The 27,668-nt window shown below is 37.7% G+C and overlaps 1 protein-coding gene across 1 annotated transcript; it reads right to left on the reverse strand.

The window, feature by feature from the left end:
* Nucleotides 1-27,156, reverse strand: LOC118814655 (nuclear GTPase SLIP-GC-like). The gene is made up of 19 exons (XM_036580359.1): nt 27,049-27,156; nt 26,855-26,890; nt 26,403-26,498; nt 21,113-21,227; nt 20,787-21,012; nt 17,737-17,952; nt 17,414-17,608; nt 15,238-15,416; nt 13,084-13,126; nt 12,891-12,995; nt 8,637-8,733; nt 8,102-8,235; nt 5,695-5,862; nt 5,454-5,608; nt 3,819-3,951; nt 2,315-2,423; nt 2,094-2,227; nt 1,893-1,977; nt 1-131 (listed from the first exon to the last, which is right to left on the reverse strand). The coding sequence occupies exons 2-19, from the start codon at nt 26,865-26,867 to the stop codon at nt 73-75; spliced, it is 2,262 nt and encodes a 753-aa protein (XP_036436252.1). The 5' UTR covers nt 26,868-26,890; nt 27,049-27,156; the 3' UTR covers nt 1-72.
* Between the last annotated feature and the right edge of the window lie 512 nt (nt 27,157-27,668).

Here is a 27,668-nt window from a genome sequence, read left to right on the forward strand (position 1 = left end):
TCGGGCTAGTCAGCACCAGTGGAGTTACATTTCCACCAAACATTCTCACACTTCCTTTGTAGATGAATGATCTCAGACCTGAGCAGATGACCCCTTCAAATCTTCCATTATCTCTATTTCCTTGGAAACATCTAAAAAGCAAAAAGAAATGACATTCAATATATTTTTTCTCTTGAAATTAAATAATTGCTATGGCCATTTCAAGGAAAACTATACAACAAACACTATATATATATAAATTAAGAAAATATATTTATATACTATACATTCTGTGTGCATTTTTAGCTGTGACAAATTTTAACAGGTATAAAAAACAGAACATATGTTCACAGCAATTTGAGTGCAAGTACAAATACTTTGCAATATGGTACAATCAATGAATCAACCTTTATTTAAACTCGGAGTATGTTGAGGGAGACCCTTATTTACAATCTAGCCTTAAATAGTAGAACTTAAGTAGTAAAAACAACAAATGCTAAAAAGTAATAATAATCATAGTAGTAAATTAAAAATGAAAAAACCATTATATCAATGTAGTAACTTATTTATTAAGTTAAATCTAAGATAAAAATAGGGATGAAAAATATAATTAATGAAAAAATGAATATATAAATAAAAGATGTAAAACAGTAGCTTGGCTGCATTAAAATAAATAAGAACAAAATAATAAAAATGAAACAATAACTAAAAACATACCAAAAATCACTTTAAAACTAAAATCAAGTAAAACAGTTGCAGGCTGATTGGAGGTGGTTAGAGACTTAAAGTTTAAAATGTTCATGTGACACCAGTGAGCGAAGCTTTAGAGATTCCTGTAATGAATTCCAGGTCACTGGCGCACTGTAGATAAAAGCAGATTTTCACAGTTCAGTAAAAGCTCTCAGCACCTGAAAGGTGACCCGATCAGTGGAACGTAAATGCATTATTTACACTGAGCATTTCTGTGATGTACGATGGCATATGGCCAGTAAGTGCTCTGTAGAAACAGAGAAGCCAATGTGTCTCCCAGCGCACAGACAGAGATGACCAGCCAAACTGCATCAGGAAACATACCTTGCTTCGATACATGAAGCCAAGTTTTTGCCTCAGTTAAATGTGAGCACAAAAATGTATACATGTATCATACACATAAAAATATACAGTCCTATCATAAAGTGATACATTGAAATGCCACACTTCCGGGTTCTCCTCCCTTGCCTAACATGCTCCAGGACTCCATTTCCCAGAATTCCTATCATCATGATGTCACCCCTTCTGCCAATCACAGGCCTCTGCCCCGTTTGCTTAAGACTTTAAAAGGATCCTGGTTTGTTCTCCTCATTGCGAGGTATTGCCACTCTACGGGTTTACTGAGCGTTTCTTTTCTGATTTCGTGACTCGTGTTCTGAACCCATTGCCTGTTTTTCGACTATCACTTTTTTGGATTTGCCCTTTTGCTCTGGTTGCTTGTGTTTTTGTATTTTCTGTTTTTTTTACTTTTTGCCTGTTACTGTTTTGCCTGATTTTAGATTTGCCCTGACTCTGTCTCTTCTCCCAAGTGTTCTCTCATTAAACTAACTTTCGTTTTTAAGATCCGCGAGCGTCTTTCTGTACCTGTTCAGCGTTACAGAAATAGCCAGTGTAATTGTGTAATCTGTGCAGTTGTGCTGTGTATTATATAGCAGCTAATGCTAAATTGCACATTTTTGTGTGTAAAAAATTTATAACGTTCTGGCAGCCATCTTACAGAAGAGGTGTAACTGGAGGGGGGTGGGGGTGGGGGTGTTGATTTCACACTCTTGTATCGAGATTGTGTCCTGAGGTTTTATCCTGATCATATGGTCATATGGTCTTTACAACAGTAATAACCACTAAAAGTACAAGAGAAGAATCTGCACCTGTACCTAACTTACCCATGTCAGGCAAGGTGCTTGTATTAAGAAGTGAATACTCCATCGACTCTGTTAGTCCTGTTCTTATCTCCTCCACAGTGTAATTCTTTCAAAGAAAATAGATGAACATAAAAATGGTCACTAATAATATATTTGCCTAGAAACTGCATGTTGTTTATATATTGGTGATTATTAATTTACTTTAATTGGACAAATACAAACCAGTGTTGTACGCAGCTCTTCAAGCATCTTTTTCTTTGCTTTCTGGAACATTTTACTCTTTGATAATTTTATGTGGTGTAACAGTATTTCCTGCTTCTCCTTCATAGAGCCCTTTCCACTCTTGGTAGCAGCCCCTAATAGAACACAGTGTTGTTCACTTTTCTGTGTGAAGATTAAATTTAAAATGAAATGCTTAAGAAATATCATAAGCAGCAACTTACTCCGATAGCAGGGCAGCATTGTGGTCTTAATGGATTCAGAAAGTGATGTGTATATTTCCTTTTTTTGCTCAACAATGTCTTGTTTAAGCGCTGTCTTCAGTTTCATTTCCTGTTTACATTAGAGAATAAAAACAAACCTATATATACCCTTTATATATATATATATATATATATATATATATATATGTATAGTATATATATATATATATATTTAATCATTTTCTGTGTAATTATAGGAATTATTTGACTTAGACTGTAATATGCCTGGGATTTTAAGAGATTAAACAAAGTTAAACAAAGGAAGACAAAGACAGAAACAAGGAAAGGCAACACAGGGCAAGATGGGATGTTACAGAAGCCCCCCCTCCAATGCGCAGCTCCCAAGGTACGGAATGGAACACCTCAAGGGAGCAGGCTTGGAGAAGAGGCCAGAGGCAGGGACTGAACATGATTGGACAGTGGAACAGACGGTGAATGGAGACCAAACAAGGACTGGACTGAAGACTGGACCCAAGACCGGACAGGACATTGGACAGAGGACCTGACATAGGATAAGACAGGAGATGGGACGAAGGGCTGAATAAGTGACTCGACAAACACAGACAGCAGGACTGGGACAGGTACAATTACTGAGATGGGGACAGAGGCAGGGGGCTTAGGTAGATGTGTCCTGTGTGATGACCTGGAAAATCTGTCCTTTAACAGTGTAATAAAGAATTCTAGTATCCTTGATTCTGCCTTTCTTTTCTCAAGGACTATGTTAACCCAATTCCAAGGCCTTTCCTCTGAAAATAGTTCTAACAAAAAAGTCTCACATTGCATGATAAAACTTTCACATTCAGATTTGTCCCCATCATACCCACAAAACCCAAACACAGAAGGCAGAACCAAAGGTTTCCCAAGAAACACCTGGGGCTAATGAGAGGTCGGAGCAACAGACTACACACAAAAGGGACAAATGACAAGGAGGCAGGACAGGAGAGGAGACACAGACCTAAACAATAATAAAAGTACATGGCAAGACACACGAATGACAGTAACACAATGGCAGACTCAGACAGAAACAAGGAAAGACCAGGCAGGGCAAGACAGGATGTCACAAATACAATTTACATACTAGAATAATGAGGAGGAAGAACTATGTCATTTGGGTATTCTGCAACACAGTGTCATATTACGTTAAATATTTATTATGTTAAGGGGGTTACTTAGCAGATAAGCATGATCTTAAAACAACTGTGAAAATACTACTACTACTACTAATAACAATAATAATAATAATCACCATCATCATCATCATCATCATCCTTATTTATATCATCAATACCTGCAAAATGTACTCCCTTTTGAACACCAAGTGAAGCTGAATGGTAAGGCAGTGCCAGATGTAACTTACAAGAAATCATAGAAGACTATGTGAAGTTAAGGTGTGGTATGGTTAGGTATGGTAAATACCACATATTTTTCAATGTATGGATATCATTAGAGGAAATATTGTACTCACCTCAGTTTTAAGGAATTTCAGGAGGTGACTTAGCACTGGAGAATCTTGATATATTTTTATCATGTGCTCTGGGATGATGGTGAAATTGTTGATGTTCGTTTGCACTGATTTATCAGTTACATTCTCCTGGACCCTGAAACAAATAACAATGAAAGTGGAGGTCTGGTGAAATACTAGTAAGTTTTCACTCACACACACACACACACACACACACACACACACACGCTCACTCACATGTAAAAGGCTGTAAATTCCCTACAAGGGGTGCTATTAGCACACAAATAGCTTTCGGGCCTTCACAGTAGTGGTGCTTTACATTAACGTTATACGTTACACATTAACTTTGTGTCCTTGTTTAAATATCAAAAAATCTAACTATAAGTTGGCCATATATTTAATTATAAAATTCCATAAAATATAAACATTTTTCTCAGTAACATAGTACACTTTTTAATAAACAGTTATTAGTAAAGTAGCAACAGCAGCAAGTCTCCTCCTATGAAACTGGATGAGGTGGGAAACATCTATAAAGGGGTGTGAAACTCAGAACTTCAGAAAAATCCTTCAGCCTCCTTTGTCTAAGGTTTAGCTTTTTTGTGGAATCTCATCTTCACCTCATATAATAATAATATTATAATTGTTATTATTTACAAGTCCTACATAGAAACAGGAAGTCAGTGATGACCACGTAATAGCTTCTAAAGACTAAGGTTGGAAAATGGGAATGTAAAATATAGATATATTTTGTTCATAAAAATGTTTAAGACCCTGTCTACACACATTTTTTGTTCCTCAAACGTACACTGTTCTCTGCATTTTGGCTTCTTGTCCACACAAAAACAATGTTTTAGGTCACTGAAAACATTTTTTAAAACACTCTATGGGGGGAATTTTTTGAAAATTCTTTTTCAGCATGTAAAGGGGAAAAATACAGGCTGTTGGAAACATCATGCTGTTGCTGTGTTCATTCACTGAGCATGCAGAACTCTGTCTGAAACAAAACTGACTGGATTGTTTCTGTGTGCATGTTATTTTGGTGAATTTAGCTTTACATTTTCACGTTTTTTTTCATGTTACATTTTTACAATTCTAAAAGTGTTTTGACTAGCAAAGCCTTCTCTGTGTTGACCATGTAAAATCATGGAATAATATCAGGAAAATGAGTATACCAGAGCATCTCATTGTTCTAATAAGAAACCTCTGTACTGATCAATAAGCCACAGTCATGACAGAAAGTTCGACCTCAGGTCACAGAAAAACCTTCAGTCTGACAGACAGAATTAAGCACTACACACAGTAAATGCAGTGTTTAAAGGAAAGATGCAGTTTAGAATTATTGGCTAGCATGTAGTTTTGATAGCAAGAGTGCTAGCAATTACAATAGCTAATTTAGCTGAAGTTGTTAGTTAATCTGGCTGAAGTTTTGAAGCTGAAGATGACATTACTTAAAAACCTAACTTTCAGCTGGACTGGCTATTACACTAAGTAGGAAGCACACTTGCTATATTAACTACAGACTAACTAACAGTCTCAAACTGTTTTGCCTCTTTCCTTACCACATTTACTGCATGTAGCGCTTTGGTATTTAACGCCATGTTGAATTCATTGTGCTGAAATAAACTGAGTTGTACTCACTGAAAAAATTCATTGAATGGTGTGTCGACATGCTGTAACATGGGTTTGACCAAGTGTGTATTCAGATCTGTTTCTCCCTTCTTAGACCTGTAGGCCCCATCATTCTTGCACAGCGCTGTCAGTGATTGGTGGAATCCTCGACCATCCGTACCTTTCTGAATAATAAAAGGATTAAGTAAAATGTTCAAAAAATTATTACAAATAATACAATTTAAAGGTAAAACATCTGAAAATGATTTACCGGTTTTACTAGCTCTTCTGCACTTGCAACACAATTTTTTTCAGATTCTTCTGCTCCCTTTGAAAGAAGTTGGTCCAGCTGGCTGTAGATTTGGCCAGTGTATTCTTGCAAGCGTTCAAGTTCATTGTTGAGATTTCTCTCGAATTTCTCATGGAGTCTGTTTCGCATCTAAAATATAAATGTTATTACAAAATAATTTCAGTCTGTACATTTTGTTTGGTGTTTTCAGTATGCAAGCCTATTGATAAAATGGGATACTGATAAATAAATGCATTAGTTGTCAAAGTTTGGAAAAGTTTGGACTTTTTGAACATCAAAACCAGACCGGAGTTTACTTTCTGTGTACCCTGTTGACAGAAACCAGAGCTGCAGGTAGGCTGTTTGTAACCATTGGTAAGTAATAGCTGAGGTAGCACTGATCACAAATATGCTCTCGCTGTTAGAAAAGTCCTTGCTTGATAACAACAATACTTACAATACTTGTCTCAGCTCAGCGAAGTTACTTGAAACAAGCTATGCTAATTTTTTTCATTCATAAGCTGATCTCATAAAAAGTGTTTTCCCTTTGTGCTTTAGCCAGGCTCCCTGTTTGTGTCATCTTCTCTCTTCTGTCGCCTTCTTGGGGAACTCTGGTTAAACATTGTTATCTCTCTTTTACCAAGTCTGAAAATTTCAATACGTTGCTAGACTCTGACACATCAAAAAATAAATGCCGCGTTCCAATCGGGAGACAGCTGTCTAAGTAGGCAGCATTTTAGGGCAGCATTTGCGCGCCTGGGACGAAGGCTGTCCCATTCGGAGGGCAGCATAAGTCAGCTGCCTTCTAAGATGCCTTATTTTGACCAAATCTGAAGGCACCATCGCATGCATCCTTATCAGTGAAGGCAATCCCACAATACTGTTCACCGGCCAAGAATTCCATCGCTTCAGTTTGATAAACAAGGCAGACGAAGCAGACGTTTTTTTGCTGACCACGGAGTTTACAAACGTAAGTTATTTCTTGACTTCTGACTTTACTGTTTGGATTGATTGTTGTATTTGTGTAAATTATTTAACACATTTGTGTTTACAGATCTCTAGAAATTGTTCCTGTGGTGAAATTTGGGAGCTGACAGGCTGTGTTTGTAACTCGTTAGGTGAAGCTAATGTTAGTTAACTTAGCTAGCGTGCTAGCTGTGTAAACACGATGGCTCTTCAAAACGAGAGACAGTCCAGTTTAAAATATTGGCTGTTCACTGTTTAGTAACGCTTTTTGTATGTAAATATCAATTTGATTCTATACTCAGGGATTTTTTTCTGTCCTCTGAAACTAATGTTACAGAAGCAGAGAGGTGCTGGCTGAGGGGCTGAGGAAGAGGAGCGGGTTATAGGGAGAAAACTGCGCCTAACGACTGAAAGCAGCTCACTTGCCGAACGTATTTGGGGAAAACGCGGCGGAACCAGCACTACAGACTGACGTTCTCTCTGAACGACGGAAAATACTTTAACTTACTGGAAGATGTAGAAATAAAATGTTTTTAAAAATAGACACCACAAATGCTTATATCTTGTATTGCTGTGCTTACCACAGTCACCACAGCGTTACATAAATGTTGACGGCTAACTTTCAGACTAGAAGCTCATAAGTCAGATGAGAATGCATAAAATAAAATGCATATTAGCCATCTTAACAGATTATGTGCAAACCCTTTTATTTAGTTCCTTTTGTACAAAATTATACATAGTTTTATCTGTTGTGTGTTAGAAGTAAAAGCAGGTCCATTAAGGTGGATGAGAACAGTAAATGAATTGAAATGATTCGCAAACTAATAGTTAAGCTTCTCTGTATTTATCTGGGGCGCCGAGTCAAGCTTGAACATGCTCAAAAATGTCACTGGTGTTTTTCCTTAGTTTTTTTCTTCTCTGAAATGTATTTGATGGTAAAAAAAAAAAAAATAAATTGTGCTCTAGTTTGGCGCAGCACAATCTGACACCAAAAAGTTCCCTATAAGTGTAATGGTATACTTAATTGTAAGACAAAGCTATAAAACCTTTGAGTTTTTCAGCTACTAGCACTAATTATGCAATCAGTGTTCGCTAAATAGCTAAGAAGACTTGTCACTCAATCAACTGACTAAAAATACCTTCTTCTTAGCACTGGCAGAACAAAACTGACTCCACAGACTTTAAAAATTAAGTAATTTTTTAAACAAACAGAGCAAAATGCATTTTAAGTCATCTCCAGATGCATGCACATGAGAAATGATGAGGTATACTGTTTAACTGTGAACCTGTACTGTGTGCATATATAAATATACAGGTTATATTTCTTGGAATACAAACATACAGAGTTGCCTATGGTACAGTATTGACTGAAGCAGAACTGTTGGTATCATTAATGCCATAAATGAAGACAGTGTGTACATACCATTTCAGTGTCACTCGCATTGATACCTTGAATTAGGGAAAGGATTCCAAGTGCTCCAGAGAAGTACTGACTTGTCGTCTGATTTGTGTGGCTATTGTTGTATTTCATCAGGACTTCTCTGAGCTTAGGTATCTCTGCATATGAATCACAAAACATGCTTTATTAATGTCATTTCTGAAAGGCTCTTAAAAATACTTCATCATACTCTCTAAGAAAAAAAAAGGTACTAAACTGTCATTGGGGGTGGTACCCTTCAAGGGTACATTTTCAGTACCTTTAGTTATGGGACATAACTGTACCATACTCTATCACAAGTTGCATTGAGTCCATAAACCCTGTCCTGACTCCAGACTTGCAATCAAGTGAATGCAGCATTAAAACTCATTCAAAGTACACAATTTGGCCTTAAGGACAATTTTCATTTACTTTTAGGGGTACATATACATTGTTTGTACCTTGGGCGACTAAAATGTACCTGTACAATACCCTTTTTGTGACAGTGTATTTGATATTTAGAACTTTTTTAACACTTTACCTGTTTCATCTGGTGTCAGTATTGAACGTTTCTTGGTGAATTCTTTAGAACTCACAGTGAACACAGAAAGGAAGTTATCATCACAGTTGAAATGTTTCTGGGGGAACAATGGAAGAAGAGTCAGACATTTTTCTGTTGTAACACATTATAAGATATAGACTTAATTGGGAATATTGGGAACACGTTAAAGGTGCAAATAATATATATTTTGTATGATGCAAAGTTAATTAAACAAAAAGCAGATAGTTGAGTCATTTTTACGATTACTACTGTATACTTTTTTGTGCTTATTTATAAGTACAAAGTCAAAAGACATGTAAATTGGATATATGAACTGGAGGAATAGCAAAAACAGTGTCTGAATACTAGTTTTCCCTCACTGTATTCCTCTGAAGTCAAATTTGTAGAGATGTTTTTTTAATAATTAGAATCTTTCCACCTTTTCTGCATTTCTTTCAGGTTTTCTGGAAAAGTCTTTAGCACTCAAGGAACTCCATAACACATTCAAAATTAATGCTGAAAGGAAAATCTCCCAGTCCTCATGGGATGTTTATTTTGAGCTTTATTTTGCCATTTGGGGTGCTGTAGAACTCCTAATCGTACACTCTATGAATTACAGAATCGATTATGGTAATCTCCATGGAGATCAAAATGTAGCTCTTATTACTCTGCTGTTCAAGAAGAACACTTTAAATTGCTCAAGTTATCACCTAATTTCTTAAATTTCTTTTTAGTGACTTCAAAATTAGCTAAACCATTAATCTCCCAGATTTAACCCTATATTGGTAATTTGATTAATTTTGATCAAACAGGCTTTACAAGGGGTCATCTTGCACCAAATAACATGCTGTGGCTTTTGAATATAATTAATTTAGCTGGTACCCTGATATTTGTGCTGCATTTTCTCTGGACAACAGACATCACAAGGAGCATCTCTGGGTACTTTTGGATTTGCCCCAAAATTCATGCACTCATTCATTCACTTTATACAATCATCCGACTGCCTCTATTCTGACAGGCACTATCCAATTATAGCCTTTCCTACTGCACAGGGGCTGCTGTCAAGGTGTCCCTCTATTATCTTTACTCTTCACATTCTCCCAAGAACCCCTGACTCTTCAAACAAAATCCTCAATAATGATCCAAGGCTCTCATCGTCACAACTCACTGTATGCAGGCTTTGTTTCTGTTTTGAATAAATCTATACCCAGCATCCTGCAGCTATTTATTTAATTCAGGAATATGTCTGGGTTCAAAATATACTGGGATAAATCATCATTAACACCACTTGACAGCATTACTTAAGAGCCACCACCCCTCCAACTGGCCTCACCTTTACCAATTCATTCACCATTGGTGTATTAACATTATACATATATATATATATATATATATATATATATATATATATATGTGTATATATATATATATATATATATATATATACATACATACATACATACATACATGCATACATACATGCATACATACATCATCTAAACCGCTTATCCTACGGGGTCACGGTGGGGTGCTGGAGCCTATCCCAGCTGTCATTGGGCGGAAGGCAGGATACACCCTGGACAGGTCACCAGTCCATCGCAGGGCTATATATATTATATATATATATATATATATATATATGTATAATATACACACACAGATTTCAGTGCAAGATAAACTCAGTATAGTGAAGATGTCAGTTTTACCTCTGACTTAATCCATCAACCAAATTCTTAGAAGAAATGAACTCATATTTGACCAGGGTGGCAAGTGTTCCAGAATATTATTTCAGAACTTGAGCGCACTAAACCACATGGTAGTATCGGCCTCTCTGTTTTCAAGTTTCATTACTGGATATGTGAGTCTAGCCAAATCTACCCCACAGACTTCAGGATTTACCCTTCACCAGAGTGGGACATCAAAATTTGCTGCATAAATTTGGCAGTATCATATCAACTACTCTGTCAGCATGGTATAGTGCTGAAATAGCAATAGGTCATTGAAAGAAAATCTCACAACAAACCCCTGTATAGCACAAAGCCCATTTACAAACCCAAATCCAAAATAGCCTAGACAGCACGTGAAATGCAGATAAAAACAGAAAATAATGAATACAAATCTGTCTGACCTGTATTTGAACAAAAACAGTGCAAAGACAACATCTGTGATGTTTTCTTATCAACTTCATTATTTTTATTTGTGAACACACCCACATTCTGAAACTGACGCCTGTTGATGCCGATCTGGTTTTGAGTTTTGTGTCTAGTTCATTACGTTACGTTGTGTGACTGAGTTTATCTCACAGAATTTTGTGTGCTTGGTTTGTTGTGCAAAGATCAGGTCAGAACTAATTTGAAGGTTTCACAGCATGGGGCGTGAATTCTTATTTAAAGGGGAACTCCACCAAATTCGCAAAATTATGTCAACCGTTTAGATGCACACAAAATCATTCAGAGTAGTATGGTGTGAAATGCGCCTTTCTAGAAAAATGTATTGAGTCAAAATTGTTCACCATTATAGTACTAGGAAGCAGACGTCCGTGTGTCTACACTACAAATATCACCATTTTATCTGCTATCCAAAAAGACTGTTGACCAAGATATTGCTAAATTCGAAAAAACATGGTTTTTTGGTACTATTTTTTCCTTACAACACCCGTATGTACCTCTACGCCCCGCACGGCTTTTGTGTTGTTTGGACTGGCGGCGTTGCATCACAGTGTCAGCAAAACTCAGAGCTTATGAGAGTAACGTTATTCATCAGCGGAGCCGCGATAGATCACAGTTGCACCTCGCTGTCCTACCCCATAAACTGGTGACGAGTAGCACGTAGTTTGTTGTTGACACCATTCATTTCCTTTCACCCTGGGTTCTTCTGTTTCGGCGTCAGTAGGTTCAGTCTCTCTCTCTCTCCCTTGTTTGCTCTCTTATCTTCAAGTTGCTGCAAGTCATTTGTGTATTCTCATTCAAATCGGTATAGGTCTACAACATTTTGGGAACAGACCTCCTCGAAGTCCTCCACGCACTTAGCCATCTTCCAAAAAAGGGTAAGAAAACTGTAAAAATAAACTGTAAACAAAAGCTGCTGTCAGTGTTATGTCCGATTCAGTTCCCCCTCAAATTCACATTCTCTTTGTTGAATCAGGTCCTCGGGCGCGCATTCACTGAACAGAAAACAAAGCCAAGCAACACTGGAACTACGGAAAGCAAAAAGCTTCAAAAGAAAGATTGAATGGCTGCGTGTTTTCACCCAATCCCCAGTATGAATTCACCCCAGATAACACTGATAAATAACTTTTGTCCTGTTCATTGGCAACTGGGTGAATACAGCTGCTGTACAAACTTTGTTTGAACCTTTCTGCCTTCCGTAGTTCCAGTGTTGCTTGGTGTTGTTATCTGTTCAGTGAATGTGTGTGCCCAAGGACCTGATTTGTCAAAGGGAATATGAATTTAAAGGGGGAACTGTATGGATACATCACTGGCGTTAGCCGTGTTGAACGGCTGTAGCTATGCGCTAGTGACTACAAAAGCACGTTCGCTTGTGTGCATTGATCTCAGTTGAGAATGCAGTTTTGACAGGAAACGGAGAGGTAATCCTGGAGTAATAGTTTATGTTCAAAATACATTTTAGGCCAAAACTTTATAACAAAACTGTCTGACTCAGTAAATTTCATTAGAAAGATGCATTTCACACCAAACCACTCTTAATGATTTGGTTTACATCTAAACCATTGAATGATTAAGTAGGTTTGCAAAATAGGTGGAGCTCCCCTTTAATCACAACTTTCACATTTTCCATTTGAAATAATTTTGCAAACCATATTACAGACTATTGTGTTCAGATTTGTGACACAAAATGAGTTGTAACACTACACAAAGTGAAAAAGTTATAGAAGGTGAATATCTTTGCGAGTCACTGTACCTGTTCATTTAGATTGACAAAAAGTTGGCATTCAAAGCAAAAACCTGAAAGAAACTTCATGTTAAATATTTGCTGAAACTTCTGGATTCTGTAGTCAGACTTGTTCCTTGTGGCCTTTTCCAATCACATCACAGTGATATTAATTGATATTAACTCAGTTAAGGCTCACATCATGTAGAATACTGTTTTCCTATATTACATTCATAGCCTTAAATACTGCTTAGTATGTTTTTGTTTTTAGAATAACAGACAATACCAGTATGGAAGGATGTCCTCAGAGCTGTCTGTAAACTTTCTGCCTATATAAAACAGTGATGAAAGAAAAGGAAATACCTTAAATGTTGATAGTTGTTTAAAACTCTTCTGCACGAGTTCCTTTGCTTTATTATTCCTGTGCAATATGCATTTGGATTTTCTCTTGACATTGTACTGAGAGTCCTGTAAAGACATGAACATTTATTCATTCAACTACATTTACCAACTTATAGGATATTTTGGGGAATATTTACAAAACTAAATTTATTACCTTTGGTGTGATCTGAAAGTCTTTATCCTTGAGCTTTGCAGATCTACATTTAAATATGTATTAGTCAGATTTATGGTGACAGTGAAAAAAAAAATATTCTATGTAAGTTCAGCTAATGCCAGAAATATATTTTGGCTTTGTCATAGAACAAGAAAACACAGGAAACATTGAATATGAGGACAAATGAACAGCGTCAAGGAAGAATTGGCACTCAATGCTATCTGACATGCCTGGGAAGCAGGCAGGTAACTTCTAATCACACATTTCGACTCCATTGTAGACAGTAAATCCACACAAACTACCCCACAACCCAGCACATGATGGCACAAACAACATGTGCACATCTTCAAGGTAACAACAAATTATTTACAAGCCGCAAGGGTGGCACCTTCCAAGAGTCTCTATGTGGCCGTTCTGCATGGCCACGCCTCATGTGCACGAATGGCAGCATGATCCAGCCCCGATCAAAGGTCAGCCATCCCAGGGACCCCAGAGAATTCAAGCAGAGTGCCTGGGGTGCATGCTCCCCCAGTCTTCTCTTGGGGCCACATCCACTCTCTTGGTGTGCCACACCAGAGAGACTGAGTGCTGTGTTTTCCTCTCCAGGTGTGGCAGAACTCGCTGCCTTGGCTACTGTACACACCCTCCCAGCTCCTCTGGCAGCAGCGCACCCAGGAAGCACCCTAGCACCAACTCCCCCCTTACCAACCTCTTGATTGCTGGCTAACCCAGGTCCACTGACAGCTCTCCCATCCGCTAATCAGGAAGCAGCCATCTATCCAATCAGGCTGCAGACACCTGCCAGGAGCATCACAGGAGGGCCATGATCAACAGCACCAGGATGCCATGCTGCTCTGCTGGCAGGTCTCCGGCACTGGTCACTATCTAGGTGTCCTCATTGCCACCTCTTTCACTGTCTTCCCACTGGACTCTGCTGCTAAGCCTCACTACTCTGCTTCTTCTGCCATCTTTGCTGCCAGACCTTGCCATGCAGCTTCTACTTCCATGGTCTTCAGCCAGGCTCGGCTTCTCTGGTGTCCACATTTGAGTTTGTGGAAGCACCATTCCTCTACAGGCCACTGGAGGGCACTATCCCACTTCTGACACCAGTGTAGCACCAGCATAGAGCATTGTGCATGCATGCAAATGCTCTTTTGTTGAACAGCAGCAAGGGAGAATGTCATGTATTGAGTATCTCTTAGAAGTACTCTAAGTCACTAGGTATTGCTGGACATCAGACTACTTGTGTATCCCTCCGCATAGGTGAGAGTTCAAAATAATAAACAAAACAATGTTGAGTTGAAGACACTGCTTCTCTGTCTCTGTGTGCTATATGTTGTCATAGTATAAGTTGATGAAATACTAAAAACACAACAGAGAACTATCTGACATGGCTGGGAAGCTGGCAGGCCACTTCTAACCACACATTTCGACTCCACTGTAGACAGTAAATCCACACAAACTAGCCCACAACCCAGCACGCAATGACAGAAACAACATATGTGCACATCTTCAAACTAACAAGAACAACTTATATACAATTTAAGTCTCTCCAACCGCGAGTGTAGCACCTCCCATGAGCTTCTGTGTGGCTGCTCTGCATGGCTATGCCTCCCACGGCAGTGCAAGCCAGTGATGGACGCCTCAGGTTTTACAACAGACATTAATGCAATTAAACCGCACATCACAACCACAGCATTAAACAGAATTCATGATCAGAATTCAAAAAACAGAATTCATCTTTTTGGCTGATGTGTAGTGAAATGGTCTTACTTTCCATGTAAGTAAAAAAATGCTAATTTTGTAATAAGCCTGTTATATGAACTGTAGCAAATATATGTAGTACTAGTCAAATGTTTGGGCACACTTACAGAACAGGTTTCCTTTTTTTCCTTCACATTTTAAAATTATAACAAGGACATGAAATGAAGTCCTTAATTATGTGTTGTTTAAAGAATATTGTTTAAAATTGTTATTTCTTTTTTTGTTTTGGACATAAATTCATATATAGCATTAATTTGAATATCTGTATTTGCATTTGTCTTAAACAACTTTTAAGTTTAAACAAATGCATTTTTAAAATATGCAATAATGTGTATTTTTTTGACTAGTAGTGTAAATTGTAACTTCATAAGCAGTAGCCTTGCAACTGACCTCATATATTTCTCTGTTTCAATTTGATCGGTCTTGGTACATATGAAGGACATGCTGCGGCACTCTCCAGCTTGTGCCATGTGTCTTACACTGTTACAAACAAGTTCCCAGGCTTCCTGCTCGGACCCAGCGCGGTTCATTTCACTTACGATCCACACTGTAGAACACTCTCTCAGTTTCTATAAAACATCAGAGAATATTACAGGGTAAGATAACCATAAGGGAATGTAAACATCCATGATCCCTTAAAGTGCTCTCATTGGACAGCAATACATGGCTGTTGGTGATTCTTCTGGTATGAATTTTTAAATACCTTTATGCCTATGACATTTGTTAGTAAACCTAAGTTAAACTTATTATTCCATAAGTTATTCCATTTGAAGTGATGGATGAGTTCCTGGTCATTTAAGCAGTGGCATAAGTGGCGAAGGGCACACTGCCTATACTACCCGTCCCATCATATGATTAGTGTTTTATGCTAAATTTCAAGATTAATAATGTGTTACACTAGAAATGTGCCAGTAGATGGTTATTCAGTATATAAAACACTGAAAACTACTAATTATTATCATTATATTTAAAACAGGCTATCAATATCCCTTTCATCCCTCTCACTAGAACTGCTCTCAGTTGTAATTGTAATGCAGCATCTTGACAGTGTTGTAACTGGTTTCTAATTTTTTCAAATCGTGTCAAAACATGAAAGGCAACAAAAGTGGAAATACTCACTTTTTTGGACAGCGACAATATGCTGTCCAGCCTAATCTGCTATATGTTTTGACACTGTGCTTAGGTGTTTGTTTACTCAAGTTTATTAGGATGCTATGGTTGCTTAACCAAGAACGATGAAGCATCTGACAGATTTTCAGTGCATTAAAACACCAGCTAAAACTCACTGAAAAAAAAGGTGCCATAAAGGGTTCTTTGCACAAGGCCATAGAAAAACCACTTTTGGTTCCCTAAAAAAACAATGGATGGTTCTTCAAAGAACCATTTTTCGTAAATGAGATGTGTGTGTAGAAAACATTTTGAAGGTTTAAGGGACCTCCACTTAAACTGAGGGTTCTAAAGAAGAACTCTAAGTTAAGAGCAGTGTAATAATGTAAAACAAAGGTGTCCAATCTTACCTGGAAAGGGACTGTGTGGCTGCAGGTTTTCATTTCAAATGAGCAGGAGTTCACCTGATTCCCCCTGTTAAACAACTGGTCAGTTTTCCAACAACTGATCATGTGTACTCCTACTTTGTTAGAATGAAAATGCATCCACACCAGCCCTTTGTCAATAAGACTGGACACCACTGATGTAAAACATCATTTACATTACATTGCAGATGTCTTTTGCAAACATGTTTTTTTTAATTAACTAAAAGTGGTGTCTATACCACTTTGGGTACCTTTTATTTTTAAGAGTGTAGACCAACTAACAAACTAGGCAACAGCATTGACATTTTAATACAGGAGAGTGATGCTGCATGCAGTAGCCAACAAGCTGGCAATGACTTACACTTTCACAGGTAGCATGCTTAGTTTACTTCACTTTGTCAATCTGAAAAATTTGAGAAGTGGAGCCAGTACAGTCAAAACATACTGTAAAAAGTTGGATAGGTAAAATAGGAATAATCGGGTGTACAATTAATTCAGTTGATCCCTTGAAAACTGTTTTAATTTTAAGATTTTTGTATTTCTTATTTCACTGTGTTGTACGTTATTTTTTATATTTTAATGTCATTTTATGTCTTAATTGTGCTCTTATTTATCTGAAGCACTTTGAATTAGCTTTGCATATCATCACTGTTCTAAATAAAAATATTTTTTCAATTTGTATTTCTCTACACCATTTGAACACAATAATTACACTTTACACTGGGTGAAAACAATTTGGAATAAAATCTTTTTTATGATAACTTGCTCATCGTTATTTATTACAGTTTTCCATTATTTATTACTTATTGCCTTACATGCTAAAAGTTAACAAGATCTCTTTTTCTGTAGAGGAACCATTTTGCAGATGTTTTGCTTTTTTTTGACAGTGACAATGATAAATATGCTACATAAATATGCTTCTCCTTGCCTTGCCCTTCAAACACCGGAGACACTTAACACCTGAAAAAATATCGATGCCTATGCAGTGAATCTTTGACTTTTTGCTTTATTTTGAAATTAACAACAGTATTTACCGATCTCCACATCTGATCTCTGGTCTTGTTGCAGTCTCCGGTTCCAGGAAGATCCACTAATAAAACATGTTCTAGAAAATCTTCACAGTTTGGAACCTTGATGGTCACACTCTTCACTACCGGCCAGTAACATTCTCCAGGACTTGAATCATCATGCTGAACGTAACATCTAATCTCATCCGAGAGATCTGAAGCCTGATGCACAAATGCACAAACATAAGCACAAATGAGATGCTATATTTTCAAATGTAGGATGTTGCCTTCTAGCAACTTTCAGACTGAGAAATATGACATGCTCTCAATAACAAATCACCTCTACTTACTTGCTTACTTGTTATCTTTTTGGTTTCAGATCCGAGAAACTCTGGAATTCCTGAGAATTTGTCATCTTTCATGAGGTCTTCTACTCTCATATTAACACATTCCTCCCCATACAGTGCTGTGATCTTCTCAGTGGCTGTTTTGCACATTGCAACATCCTTCTCCTCACCATCCTCCCGTAAAACATTCAGAAGGGTCTTGAGTTCCTCTTCCCATTCCTAAAGTTAAAGAAAAGAACTTCAATCAGAAACAACACAATCAGCAACTTTTCAGAGTGGGAGAAAAGAGTTCAACAGCTAAAAGAAATATAATACTTGCACAGAGCTTATAAGTACAAGCCAAGAGCAAGTGATCAGGTGAATGTTTGGTCCAAGTGTTTCTGCATCATGTGCTTTACAGCTGCAAACAGCTGTTTTATCAGCATGATAAAACAGTCTGACAAATCATAAACTACTTACAATTTTACACTCATCAACAGCTTTAGTAGGAACCCCTACCTTCTGGCTCCACCTTGTTTATGCACAGTTAAAGACTGTAGATCATCTGTTGATGCAGTTTGTGTTAGCTGTCCTCTGACAATGTAACTCAGAGATTCACAGGAGAGCAGTGAATTTTTCATTTTCCTTGTTCCTGATTCTCTGTAGGTCCTTCTACTCTCTCAATCAATTAGCGTTATTTAGTGTTATACATTCTAATAAAGCTAATGATTAATAATAAAGATTTTTCACTTTTGTCTGATATTTCATAGCATACTTTTTACTGTTGGTCATCCTAAATATTTATTTTGATGCTTTTCTGTACAGAGTAATTTTATATAACAATCTCAGTAGAATGAAAAAATACAGGGTTTATGTGAAGGAAAGTTAATCTCTGAGGAGTTGTTGCCAGTGGCATGAAAAGCATGGTGCCATTCAACTTTCATTATTTCTCATTTACAGCTCATCAAAACAAGCAGAGAAATTCTGTAAAATGTGCTTAATTAAATGAATAAAACAATGTTTTGTGAAATATATAAACATCTTTATACTGTTATGTTTCTATATTCTTGTGACACAGAAACAAACACAATAGTCAGAAATGCAGAGTGCAACTCTAATTTAAATATAATTCATTTTGTAACTAATTGTGTAAATAAATAAGCAATTATGCAATTACAATTGAATAGCACAACAAAACTAAAGTAATATCTCTTGGTAGTAGTGGGTGGTCTGTAACCGTGTTACTGTTACTCTCACTGAATGAAGTTAGAGGCCTGTCAGAGAAACAAATGGAGAAATAGATCTACACCACTTCCAAAAAAGTTGGGATGCTGTGTAAAATGTAAATAAATGTCATCCATCACAACAGCTTGGCTTTGCAGAAGAAGAGCCTGGGAAGTGCTCTGAAAGTGTTTTTGAGCCCATGCAGTGATTTCCAGTACAGAATAATGCCTGTTTTTAGTGCAGTGCTGCCAGAGGGCCCAAAGATCACAAGCATCCAATATTGACTGTCAGCCTTGTCCCTTGTGTTACAGGGATTTCTCCAGATTCTCTGAATCTTTTGATGATATTATGTACTGTAGATGGTGGGATATCCAAAGTCTTCAAAATTTTACGTTGAGGAACATTTTCCTGAAATTATTCCACATTTTTTAGATGCAGTTTGGTGAACCTCTGCCCATCTTTGCTTCTGAGAGACTCTGCCTCTCTAAAATGCTCTTTTTACACCCAGTCATGTGAGTTAGTTGCAAACTGCTCCTCAGCTGTTTTTTATTAGTCCCACTTAATTTTCCAGCCTTCTGTTGCCCTGTCCCAACTTTTATGAGATGCGTTGCTGCCATCAAGTTCTAAATGAGTTGTTTTTCTTTTCATTTTTCTTTTCATTTAATTCTTTTAAAATGTCTCACTTTCAACATCTGATATGTGTTCTGTGTTCTATTATGAATAAAATATGGGTCTATGAGATTTGCAGGTTATTGCATTCTGTTTTTATTTACATTTATTTACATTTTACACAGCGTCCCAACTTTTTTGGAATTGTATAAACTTGAGTAAACAAAATTTGTATAAAAAAGTCACTGTTACTAACTACAGTGTTAGTTACTGTTACAGTCACTGACTATTGTCAGAGGCCTATTAGAGCTATGAAGACCAGCAACTACTGTTAGAAGTGTATCACAGTGAAGATGAGAGTTAAATCCATGAACATCAGCGACTGCTGTTAGAAGCCTCAGTATAGTGTCAAGCAGCTGAACAGTGTCTATATTTATTCTGTTCTTTCTACACTGATTTTCAGCTGCCTGCTTCTTTTATGCTGTCTTTTCTCTTTTTGTCTGTTCTTCTCTGTCTCTTTCCTGACTGTTCTGGTTAAGGTGCCATTTTTCTAAAACTTATACTTTTATAAAATATTACCAAATATAGTCCATATGTAACACGATTTCACATATTAGCTAATTATTACACTTTTTTTTAAAAAATGGTTCTTCAAAAGTTCTGTAGCAAAGACAATGGGCCTCATTCACTAATATCTTCCTAAGATTTTTTCTTAAATTTGTTCTTGGTCCTAAGACAAAGACTACGTTAGATTCTTGACGTGTTCTTAAACCGCAGGATTGTTTGCACCTTTGTGCACTTGAGTGTGTGTAGGTTCTGTTCTTACCTAGAACAAATCCCAAATAAGAAAACATTGGTGAATGTCAGAATCTTAATGAAGAGAACATAAGTGCGTTTTAAGACAAAATTTCTTCTTAAGAAAGGTTGGTTAATGAGGCCCAATGGTTCTATATAGAACTGTGAACACTCAAAGAAACATTTGCATGCTTAAAGGGATCTTTCCATAATGAAACTGTTCTTCAGCTTAATGGAAAATTAAAAAGCTTTTTCCTTCCACATCTGATGTCCACTTTTTCCAAACTCATCCAACATATAATGTAATTTGATTGTTATAAATGCAAATTTTCCTGTGCCACAAAGGTACATTATGCCAGTAAGGAGTTAAATTTGTTTCCAATTAAATTGCAACTTTTTAAGGACTGAAAACTGTTTCCATATGTGTTGTTTTATAACCTGTGTACCTCTTTTGAGATGAATTCAATCTCAGCTGTGTAGTTGGAGTCTGTAATGTTGGCTCCAACCTGTATGATGACTGAAGTACAGGCACACAGGGTTCCTGATGGTAACAGATGTTTTTCTCCCAGGATGGTGTTTATCAGAGAGCTCTTCCCAGCCCCTGTCTTTCCAAACACTCCAACAGTAGTTTTCTTTTTCATACCACCTTTGTCCAGTTTTGAGATGTTTTCCCTGTGCATAAAAAGCATAAGAAAAAAAGGTTCTAAAATACTGTTTTTATCAATTGTGCTATAAATATATTTATAAGGTGCTATTATTAAGCATATTGTACCTGATATATTGAATGAGCTTTTTGGGGCTGGAGCTGTCTTCATATTGTTTTTCATGTAGACTGAGATTGAATTCAATATTTTTCATAATTTTCTTGGCTGTTGTAATACACATCCCTAAAAAAAGGCATGTTATAAAAAGGAAAATAACAATTTTGGCAAAGCTTAAACAATGAATTGATAATTGAGTGTCTAACAGACAAATATGATCTTTTATCAGTATAATAGACAGTATTTTAGCATTACAATAAAGGTCATTCCACACTAATAAAACTGAAAGCTACTTTTTGGTAATTCATTTTTAAAGTTTGCTCCAACACATTCTAAATCACATCTTAAATTTTGAGTTTAAGTGCTTACAACACCAAATGCCTGAACAATGGTCCACCAAAAAGCACACCATTCAGTTCATTTCCAAGTGAGCCCTCGTTCAGTTAACTGTTGATTGGAACACTTTTTTTTACAATGGTCTACACTAAATAAAAAAAATCAATATTGAGCATTAGAGGGTCAATCGGCTATGTATCGGTATCAGCTAATTTTCTGGCCAAATACACAATTGGCAGTTATTTCTCTAACTTAGCCAATCCTGAGAGCTGATCAGTGATGTAAAACATACGAGCCATATTTACGGACTGTTGCAGCCCTGTGTGAGGCTCCTTAGTCACAGGACCCTGTGATTCCTCATTCAAACGGTGGAAATACAGACCTTTTGACTACATTTTCACAGATGGCATATGTTAATGGCATCTTTCACACCGTGTCCGAAACTGGACTGTGATACTGTGTGAATTTTTAAGCAGGTTGCAGCCCAAACAAATGTGCATCAGCATGGCAGCAGAACTCTTGTACCAGAGCACAAAAGCTTACATGACAAGCAAATGCTGACTAAAAAAACGCAGAGGTCAAAGAAAATTTCCGAGTGTTTAGACAGAAAAATGCATCAGAATTGATGAAGAGTGAAGATCCCGCTACATTTAAATTGCATCTGTTTTTTGTCCAAAAAGTTCTTGGTGTAAACAGGCCTTAAAATCCAGCCCTGCCTTCGACTGGCATCGGCTATTGGCCAATTTTGCTGGAAGGCAATTGGCAATCCAATGAGTTCCAGCAGTAAAGGTTGAGATAGCCTTGACTTCCTTGCAGACACTTCCTGAGTTGCCTATACCCCAGCTTCAGGCCCTTCAGGGGTCGTTCTTTTGGAAAAGAGGAAATAAGCCCACTGAACTGGAGAACCAGCAATTCATGCCAGAGGCACAAGAATTATTTTATGATGTTTAGCAGGACCCACTAGTTTTGGGGATGCCATTGGTGTAAGAAGAAGGACTAAGTGGACTGGAGGTAAGCCGATCTCCTTTTCTCCTTTTCATGTGGTATGAAGAACCACACGAAAAGCAGCAGGAAGACACCCTAGTCCTTATCACCTGCCCAAACTGGTAACATCTGTTGCTGACGGCCAGTGGAACAGGGAAAGTCAGGAAGCATGCTCTCATATTAACCAAGTCTCATAGCTGGAAAAAGCCTCGGGACAAGGTTTAGGTAAAGGGTGAGAGGATGTGGTGGAGCGAAAGTGCAACGGTGGCAAGGAAAACTCCCTAAGAGCATGAGGAAGCTTGAGAGGAACCAAAGCAACAGGAACCAGAAGTGTCCTCACTGTGAAAACCTCCTCTCTCCTTGATTCCTCAGAGTGCATTTATAGAGTCAATACCAGTGAGGAGAACTGACACTCAGTAATCATTTATGGTTGGTCAGACTCTAGGCACTACAGAGAGTGTCCAAAATGCATTTGTTCCACAGTGCAACATCGGAATTTTTACATACTCAATTTGTTCAATTACACTTGTTTTCTCAACAAGGAATGGCATAAAATATTTCAGTAATGCTGTCATATGGGTGAACACTTTAGGTCCAGTTATTGGACATTTTAACCGTTTCAAATATATTCATAATATCAGTGAGTGTGAGCTGTTTTACTCAGCCAATGAGCTGATCAGCTCACCAACCAATCAGCACTCAGTAGCAGTAATGTTAGCATAATACTGCATAAAACTTGGACAACAGAAAAATGCGGTTCAAAGTCTTTATTGATTTTTTTCATGTAATACATTATTTTACTTTCTAAATTGAAATTAAATTCAAATCATGTGTGCCAATCAATGTTTTTGCTCCATACACTCTCATTTATTGAGGACTCACTCATGGGCACTTACAGCATTTTGCAGTCACATTATTTGTGTAATCTGAGAGGATTAAAAACGTTGAGAGCCAACCTGTAATAAGACTACTATAAACATGCCATGTGGTTTTCATGAGCGAGGGGGGACTCATTCTCCCCTTTATGCAGAAAATAGAAATCTGACTCTCATTCACACTAGAATGGAATTTTGCTCATATCACCAAACATTAGCAATTGTACTTCCCCTTTGCTGATTACAGTGAACTTATTTTTTTGATTGCCAGACTGTTTTAACCAATTTGAACCTGTAGGAAACACCTCACCTGGTTTCATCTTAAACCCCCCAGGCTGAAGGGGACCAAAAGTGGATGAACAATCTCAATTTTTTTTTTTAAATAGTTTTGATCACTCACCTCCACCTAAACAGTTAACCCTGCTTCAACTCTCCTCTTCTGCGCTCCCAGAGTACTGCCCTGCCCCCTCTCCCACAACTCTCCACAACTCACACCTCACAGCCTCCCCATACTGTTTTTTTTCTGCTATCAGCTCAACCCCCCTACCCGTACACTCCAGCACCCAGCCCCCCTGCTCCAATCTGTGCCTTACAACAGCCCAGGTGAAAAAGGAGCACAGGAAGATCAAAGCGAGGAAAGCCGCGGGTCCGGATGGCATCAGCGCCAGGCTTCTAAAGTCCTGTGCCGATCAGCTGTGGAGCAGTGTGAGAATCATGTTCTTTGATCAGCCTAGGCTCCTGAGCAACAAGCTGGAGAACACAGGGGTGGATCACCACCATCAGATTGGATTCTGGACTACCTCTCCAACTGACCACAGTATGTAATGGCATGGGACTGTGTGTATCTTAATGACTCTTACATGAGAAGGACCCATCAGCACTCTGGTTCCACTTCCAAAGGGGACGGCCTAAGGCCAGACAAAACTAGAGCGCACAGGGATGTTGGGGGAGAAGAAAGCAGAGAAAAGAGTAGGAAAATTGCAAGAAGGAAGTTACTGTGCCAGCCTAGGCAAGTGTATAGAACATTCACTATCAGATCTGTGAAACTCATCTTTTGTTTGTCCACATGTTTGTTTTATTTGTTTGTGTCTGGCTCATACTGCCAGCAGCCTCGCTAACCAAGCCAAGCTTGTCCCCAGGAAGGGTTGAAGCCTTTCTCCTTGTGACCACCACTAAGTACATATATATAAGTGGGTCTAAACCTAGCAGATTATACATATATACTACATATATATGTACATTGATATTTCAGCTCACTCTTCATGTTGCTGTTCCCCAGAAAGAACTTTCTTAAGTTGTCATTTGCTTAATGCCATTCATATGCTTGATCATGTTTTCTGACTTCTGTATACCTCTCTTTTAATCAACTATGTCACTGTAAGTAATTTAAATTTTGTTATTTGATATTTGGCCTAATTAACTGCCCTTCTGATTGGAGTGTGTTTCCTTACTTACTGTGGTCCATTGAGATAGATGACTTGGTTTACCCTCTCTCATTTGAGGTCAAGGTAATGATAAAATAATTAAAACATTTTGATGAGCCAAAAATTTCGATGAGCTGATTTTAAGAAAAAAACTTAGTTTAGAGTCAGTCTGTTTAGTTTTAGATGCTGCCAAGATTTGACAGCATGTTTTTGTACCATTGACTTGAACAGGCATGCGCTATCTTGGTTTGGTTTACCTTTATTATATTATAATAAAGTAGGAAGTGGCCAGGCTCCCTTTCACTACTCAGTCTTTGCCCATTGCCCAATTCACGCACATTATTGTGGTGTCCATAAAGTCAGTCCTTTTGTGTACAAAGCGAAACCACGCAGGTAGAAAAACAACCCTAAAGCAAGATGTTCATACTGACATTTATTTACTAATACTGATCTGCAGGCAGCATAATATGGCAGCAAAATACACATAAATATTATTGGGGAATATTACAAATTATTATAGATCTGTTGCTGCTATAAAATAATTACTCATGCGCAATAGACATCATGTACTGCCAGTAAATGTATTAGTCTATGCAACCACAGTACAAATCGGGCTGTGAACACAGATCAGTGACACTCCCTTTAAACTGACCCATCCTGATGAATAATGTATATAAATAATGAATATAATTTTTTTTTATTGTTTTTTTTTATCAGAGTCCTTTTACTGTTAAAAAGACTGACCTTTCTAAGTAAGTAACAAATGGTAAAATACATAAACATTTGTAATGCTGCACAAGCACAGAAAGACGCTCGCGGATCTTAAAAAGGAAGTGGTTTAATGAGAGATTAGTAAGATGGTCAGATAGTTTCAGGGCAAAACCAAAATCAGAATCCAAAAGCCTTGCAAAAAGTAAAAAAACCAGAAGATACAAAATGCACAAGCGACCAGAGCAAAAGGGCGAACACAAAAACGCAATATCCAAAAAACAGGCAAAGGGTCCAATACACAAGTCAGTAAACCAGTAGAGAAACGCTCAGTAGTCCAGTGAAGGGCAATACCTCGCAATGAGGAGAACAAACCAGAAACTATTTAAAGCCTGGGACAAACAAACACAGGTGAATTGCATTAATACTCAGGTGACTGAGAACGAGGAAGCTGTGTGTGATTGGTGGAAGGAGTGACATCATCAGGATTGGAATCATGGGAATTGGAGTCCTGGAGAGTATTAGGCAAGGGAGGAGAGCCCGGAAGCGTGACAACATTGTTTAAGTTATTTAGAAATCATGCTTTGGTTGCACCAGACAACGTGTAACCATGGTTAGATAGAAATTCTGATGGTTTTGAAAAAATACCACACAGCTGCGTTTAACTAAAGTAAATAGAAGCCATCATGTTTTTCATAAGTTGCTACGTCAACATTTTTATTCTCAATTGCACGTCTTGCAAATTAAAGGAATATAACATTGATACATTATTGATGTGACTACAACAGTACAAATATTATATGTATAAAATAAGGAAAATTAAAACAAACAGGAAGTGATGCAGGAGTGCTCAGATTGTTTTCTGTATTGTGGGTCTGGAGTTTTATCATCACATTCCTATTTCTAGTTATGTAATAGTTGATTCTTTGGAATATATTCAGCATTTGACAATAGCAGCAAAATGTAAAGCTTACCAGCACTAGTCCTTTCAGGGCTAGAACACCTTTTTTGTTTTCTGGGCGTCCCATGTGGAGTAGGAATGTTGCCATATCCAAAGGTCCTTTTACCTGCTGTTAACATTTGAAAACATTTGAACTGTGTAAAATTGGATTCATTCTGATTTTCAGACACTGATGTCTATGTCACACAAACTAAACGCATCCTTTTCCGATTGCATCATACTGTAGGTATCCCAGAGTTCAGTGCATTGGTGAAGTTCTAACACACTCAAAAACAGTGTCATTATCCTCTTATGATATCCTCCCATTTACTGTAATCATCTAAAAATGGAGGTGGAGAAACTGCTCCGCAGACCACAGCTGATACCTGAGAATTTGTAATGAGGAAAGATACCACTCAACACTCCAAACATGAAACATTGTAAAAAATGGACTCATTCAGATTTTTAGAGAGTCTAAAGACATACCTCTTTTACTCATTTGTATATTTGCAGACTGCCACTCTGGGAAAGACAAAAATGAAGCAATGTCCAACACGTGTAGTGGAAACCATTTTTTTTGGATGTAAAAATCTCAATTACAGGCAGGTGGGAGAAAACATAGAAATAAAGGGCTCTGAGCACATCATATAGTGTATGTTAACAAAGATTAGGATACTCACTGTAAATGCGGATCTGAATGGAAGAGCACTCGTGAACTGTCGCAATTCCTCTGCAAATAATGCTACGTGATGAGCTCTTACAAAACCGATCCTAAAAGGGGTGCAGCCTCCACTGAGTAGGAGTCTGATAATCATGCCAGTTCTGAGAAACGAGAGTTAAAAAGGGCGTCAACCCACAGCTGAGATTTACCTACCATGCAGGAGCAAGTCAGTGTAACTGAGTACCCACCAGATTTTAGGTCACTGTTCCTATGTAAGCTAACTGACCTAACAGTCTGGAGAGTTCAGATCCAGCACACCTGGCTCTAATATTAATATACTCTGATAGGGATTTATTATCTGGATCATGTGTGTAACATTAAGCTTAGAGCTAAACTCTGTAGCATGGTAGATTTCCAGGACCAGCATTATGCACTTCTGCTATAGTCTGTGTAGCAGCACTGTTACCTCTAGCTGTATACACATTACAGTTAACACGAATTTAGCCGATATGTGAAATAATGGGTTATTTAAAGTAAATCATGGTTCATCTTTCTGACACAACCCTGAGTATTATATGAAAAGGAAAATTGTATAAATATAAAACCGTGTGCTCTCTGGTCTGTTTAACAAGTTACCTT

This window comes from Colossoma macropomum, unplaced genomic scaffold (assembly GCF_904425465.1).
Source record: "Colossoma macropomum unplaced genomic scaffold, Colossoma_macropomum, whole genome shotgun sequence".
In the NCBI taxonomy this organism is placed as follows: domain Eukaryota; kingdom Metazoa; phylum Chordata; class Actinopteri; order Characiformes; family Serrasalmidae; genus Colossoma; species Colossoma macropomum.